The sequence below is a fragment of the Gossypium arboreum genome, chromosome 7 (assembly GCF_025698485.1).
Source record: "Gossypium arboreum isolate Shixiya-1 chromosome 7, ASM2569848v2, whole genome shotgun sequence".
Lineage (NCBI taxonomy): Eukaryota > Viridiplantae > Streptophyta > Magnoliopsida > Malvales > Malvaceae > Gossypium > Gossypium arboreum.
The window spans coordinates 16,739,520-16,744,323 of NC_069076.1; the positions used below are offsets into that span (position 1 = coordinate 16,739,520).

The following is a 4,804-nucleotide window of genomic DNA, read 5'->3' on the forward strand; positions in this document are numbered from 1 at the left end:
ATTGATGTTCCTACCCGGAATATATTAATAGCTAAAAGAAGCAGCGCAGTGAGTTTAGTGAATGACAGACGAACCATTAGCAAGCATTGCGTGTCGCCGACGACTCAAGCATGACTGGCTTAGCTTCCTCTAGAACCTGCGTATGGGGCTGTCATTTTCTATTAACTCACAAACAACTGTCACCCATCATCCAATCTTTATTTCAAACCTCCTTAATCAAGCAAGCAAACATCCATCTATATAATCCATTTTCTTCCCACTTTCACACGCCGTGTTTCATACGCCATATTATTCAATACCTTATCATGCGTTTTGCTTTTTTAACTAATTTCTTCATTTTATTTTAAATTATATGTTGTGGATGAATATATATATATATATATATATATATAATTAACATCGAGGATTAAATTTAGTTGATGATAATTTGATTTTTAAGTCTAAATTAATTTGTTTTTATTCATATTTAAATTGAATGATTTAATTTTAAATATAACTTATGTTTAAGATGTTCGAATTCTTTCAAATATTTTTATATGATTTGATTTTTGATTAAATGTATACTTCTTTTAATTATATTTAAATTTATATAATAATGGCGGGTCCTTTTGAACAATACACTATTAATATTGATGGAACTAAAATTCATGTTTATTTAATACTAAATTATGACATCCTTATGCTATAAGCAAGATTAGACAAAAACAAATTAGTCTGTGATTTGCTAAGATGAAAAAGAAATTATTTATATTTTTTAATGATTGTTGATGTTAAAGTTATATATCACATGATTAATGAAAACAAATTTATAATTTAAAAGAAAAAAGGCGTTTTACAGTGAGATTAAAGTGTTCCACTACTTTAAACTCAAAGTCTTAAACTTTCGTGTCATGTCCTGTTGGACGAAAAAGCTACTCATCTCCGTTCTTCTCTCTGAGTCTTCCCTGTCTGCCACAGATCTTGAACCGAAGTCAATAACAAAAGAAGACTCCTAAAATCCTACAGAAATGTCTAATCTTTTTTTGTTCATTGCTAGATCTTTCTTCAACCTAAGCTCTTTCAGCGTCTTGCTTCTGTTTTTGCTCTCTTTCTCAAGTTTCACTGCAACAGGTTTGTACAAACTTTCTCTTTCTTTGTCTGGAAAGTTGGAATATTTGGGGTTTTTTTTTTAAATGGTATTTTGATTCTTGAACGAAGTTGGTAAAATGGGTTTTCTTTGATTATGCGAAAGCTCTTCCCTTTATGGTCTTTTGAGTCGTTTTTCCTACGTTTATGTTAATGGATTTTTGTTGGTTTTGCCGGAGATTTAACTTGTCAATTATATTTCCATAATAGGCTATGATTTTTCTATCGAAATCTTGATTCTTTTGTTATCTTAATGAACAAAGCAAGTTGTGAAATTCAACTAACTGTGATTAAAAATGGTAGTCTTTAGATTGAAGGGTTTAGGAAAAATTTAGCAGTTAATGATGAAATTTGAGTAATTTCCATTTATTTAGAATCATAACTTTCCTTTCCCTTGAAGACAACTTAAATGTCTTATCATACAGTTTCCATGCATTATTGGTTTAGTGAGAAAATGAACTTTTGAACTTTGGACCTCTACTATTTGATGTCTAGTGATTATCTGATATTGATTTGCTTCTTTATTTCTAAATGTATCTTAATGGATGATTAGTATTGAAAATGTATACATTTGTTATGATTCTCTTTATTTTAACTCATTTTCAGAAGCCTATGATCCTTTGGATCCTAATGGAAATATCACAATCAAATGGGATATCATGAGTTGGACTGCTGATGGCTATGTTGTAAGTGTTCTTCCATCTGTTATATGTAAGAAGCTAGAATTTGATGATTTAGCTATCTAGTGTGGGGTAGTATGAAAGTCAGAACCTCGTATTTCTTGGTTGTGATTTCAAATATCTTTTGAACTAATACTGTAACACTGAAAATGAAAAAACAAGGGGTTGCAGAAAAAAGGGTATCTTGTTGGCTTAGATATGGTTTATCTCTTGTCCGCATTGGCTGAAAATGTGACTAAATTCTTGATGTAATGAGCAGGCAGTTGTCACAATCTTTAACTTCCAGCAGTACCGTCACATCCAAGCACCAGGGTGGACATTAGGTTGGAAATGGTCTAAGAAGGAGGTGATTTGGAGTATGATGGGAGGACAAACAACTGAACAAGGGGATTGTTCAAGATTCAAAGGGAACATTCCACATTGTTGTAAGAAGGACCCAACAGTCGTGGATTTATTGCCAGGAACACCTTATAATCAGCAGATTGCGAATTGCTGTAAAGGGGGAGTGCTAAACTCATGGGTACAAGATTCAGCTACGGCAGCAAGCTCATTCCAGGTGAGTGTGGGGCAAGCAGGAACAACAAACAAGACAGTTAGAGTTCCAAAAAACTTCACTTTGAAGGCACCAGGGCCCGGTTATACTTGTGGTCCAGCGAAAATTGTGAAACCCAGTAGATTTGTTACCGCGGACAAAAGAAGAGTCACACAAGCTTTGAGTAAGTTACTTGATTAAGATCTTGAATGTTATGTAGATATTCACTTTCTTTTAGCTATGCCACATGTCACATTTTACATCACCGAACTTTGTAAAAGTAGCATGCTGAGCTATCACGCCATTGGCTGAAATTTTATTATAGCCAACTCATTGCAGAAAGAAATCATTGGCAAATGAAGCTTTTCTTTCTGGACGCTCATTTTATCGATATTCAGCATTAATAATTGATAAATTGGGCTTGTTAATTGCTTTGCACAATGTAGATTTTGGAAACAATTTTTCTCACCTAATATATAATTTGAATTGTATCAGTATGGATGCTTGTAATTGACATTGCTTCTTTATTACAGTGACTTGGAATGTTACTTGCACGTATTCACAATTTCTAGCTCAGAAAACACCTACTTGTTGCGTCTCTCTCTCATCATTCTATAATGAAACCATAGTACCTTGCCCGCAATGTGCTTGTGGCTGCCAAAATACTTCTCAGCCTGGGAGCTGTGTAGAGTAAGTTTGTTCAACCAAAATGCCGATAATTGTTGCTCAGTGTATGTTAGTTGGGGATGATTGCTATTTTGAATCCTTATTGCTTTCCTAAAGTTTTTTGTTGCTAATGTGCAGCCCCAAAGCTCCGCATATAGCATCGGTTGTTCCAAGTACAGGGAAGAATAACTATGCACCTTTGGTCCAATGTACAAGTCATATGTGTCCGGTCCGAGTTCATTGGCATGTTAAGCTAAACTACAAGGAGTATTGGCGGGTTAAGGTCACAATTACTAATTTCAATTATAATATGAACTATACACAGTGGAACTTAGTTGTGCAACATCCCAACTTCGACAATCTCACCCAGATTTTCAGCTTTAACTACAAGTCTTTAACTCCGTATACTGCAATAAGTAAGTTCAATCGATCTTGGTCTTTTTATTTATTTATTTATTTATGTTTTGTGCTCTTTGCATCTTATGTCATCATTGATAGCTTACATAGAACTCATCTCTGCTCAATATTGCTGTTTTGTGGTAATGCATTGCAGCAAATGTTACATGTAAATAGGAAATATGTTACTTTTTCTTTGGCTTCGTAACTGTTAAAGAATGCGATTACATATTCTATTATTTTAAAAGGTGATTAAAGGGTTAACTTTTGTTCAACCAACAGATGATACTGCCATGTTATGGGGTGTTAAATTTTACAACGATTTGCTTTCCCAAGCTGGTCAGCTCGGTAATGTGCAGTCAGAGCTACTTTTCCGAAAGGACAAAGCAACTTTCACTTTTGAGAAGGGTTGGGCTTTCCCTCGAAGAATCTACTTCAATGGAGATAATTGTGTTATGCCACCGCCCGACGCCTATCCTTGGTTGCCTAACGGCAGTTCCCATCAGCTTATCTCCACACTTAGTTTGTTGACAACTCTCTTGGCAGCAATGGCATTTTTATTGGGATATGCATAAAGTTCAACCATTTTTATACTGGGAAATCTGGTATGCTCCAAAATTTTGACTGAATCAGTTCGATGTAGAATGTGCGGCGTGAGAAGTTGCAGTTTGTGTCAGTTAGAGGAAGTCAATGTGCAGTGGTGTCGTTTTAATGTATGGTCAGTGAATTCACTCGTGCTGTTGTATGTATGCATGTTCGATTATGTACTTAAACCAATAACAATGTTGATTGTAGAATTCCCACGATATTTTATTACAGTAGTAACAGACATAAATCATTGACAGAGAAACTTTAGCTAACTTATGCGTTGCGGTTGTTTAGGGTTCGTAAGCATATTTGTGATTTGTCAATAACTCAGTTAGTATCATGCTCGAGTTTTTCTACAAAATGCCTCTATGGTCTGGTTGAAAGAAATTTGGGAATTGTATGATTCTGTTGTCCCTGTTATCTTTGGTGGAATCTTGGCTTTGCAAAACTTTGAATGCTACTGGTAGGTCCACCACCGTTTCGTAGGCTAAATAGACTTCATCCCTGCTTGAAAGTGAAGGTCTCCTTTAAGAAGTTCTATTTAACATTTTTCAAATGATCCTTAGACCAATGGGTTATTTTATGCATATTTATATGTTTTTAGTGTATATATCTGTTATATGTACAGGAATATTATATATGGTTAAATTATGTTTTGTCAATAAATTGATTGTGTAGAGGGTTATGAGGAGACGTTAATCTAGGAAAATGAGAAGTTGTGGAGAAATGACAGAAATGTCAGAGCAAGCTCTAGAAAACATTTTGGTGATGGATGCAATAAGGTGCTGAGAAGGATGAGTTACAGACGGGGGTTGAA

General features: G+C 34.7%; 1 protein-coding gene across 1 annotated transcript; it reads left to right on the top strand.

Annotated features, from left to right (window-relative positions):
* The first annotated feature begins 276 nt into the window (after nucleotides 1–276).
* On the top strand, nucleotides 277–4,249 carry LOC108476692 (COBRA-like protein 1). The gene is made up of 6 exons (XM_017779343.2): nucleotides 277–1,110; nucleotides 1,732–1,811; nucleotides 2,065–2,521; nucleotides 2,871–3,027; nucleotides 3,142–3,419; nucleotides 3,682–4,249. Exons 1-6 carry the CDS (start codon nucleotides 1,008–1,010, stop codon nucleotides 3,972–3,974), a joined length of 1,368 nt encoding a protein of 455 aa, XP_017634832.1. The 5' UTR covers nucleotides 277–1,007; the 3' UTR covers nucleotides 3,975–4,249.
* Nucleotides 4,250–4,804: the final 555 nt, after the last annotated feature.

What these genes read in the sequence shown, in the direction of transcription:
- LOC108476692 (XM_017779343.2), top strand. Translation starts at nt 1,008, where the DNA reads ATGTCTAATCTTTTTTTGTTCATTGCTAGATCTTTCTTCAACCTAAGC. An exon ending in CTCAAGTTTCACTGCAACAG is followed by an intron (nt 1,111 to 1,731) that starts GTTTGTACAAAC and finishes ACTCATTTTCAG; the next exon opens with AAGCCTATGATCCTTTGGAT. An exon ending in AAGAGTCACACAAGCTTTGA is followed by an intron (nt 2,522 to 2,870) that starts GTAAGTTACTTG and finishes TCTTTATTACAG; the next exon opens with TGACTTGGAATGTTACTTGC.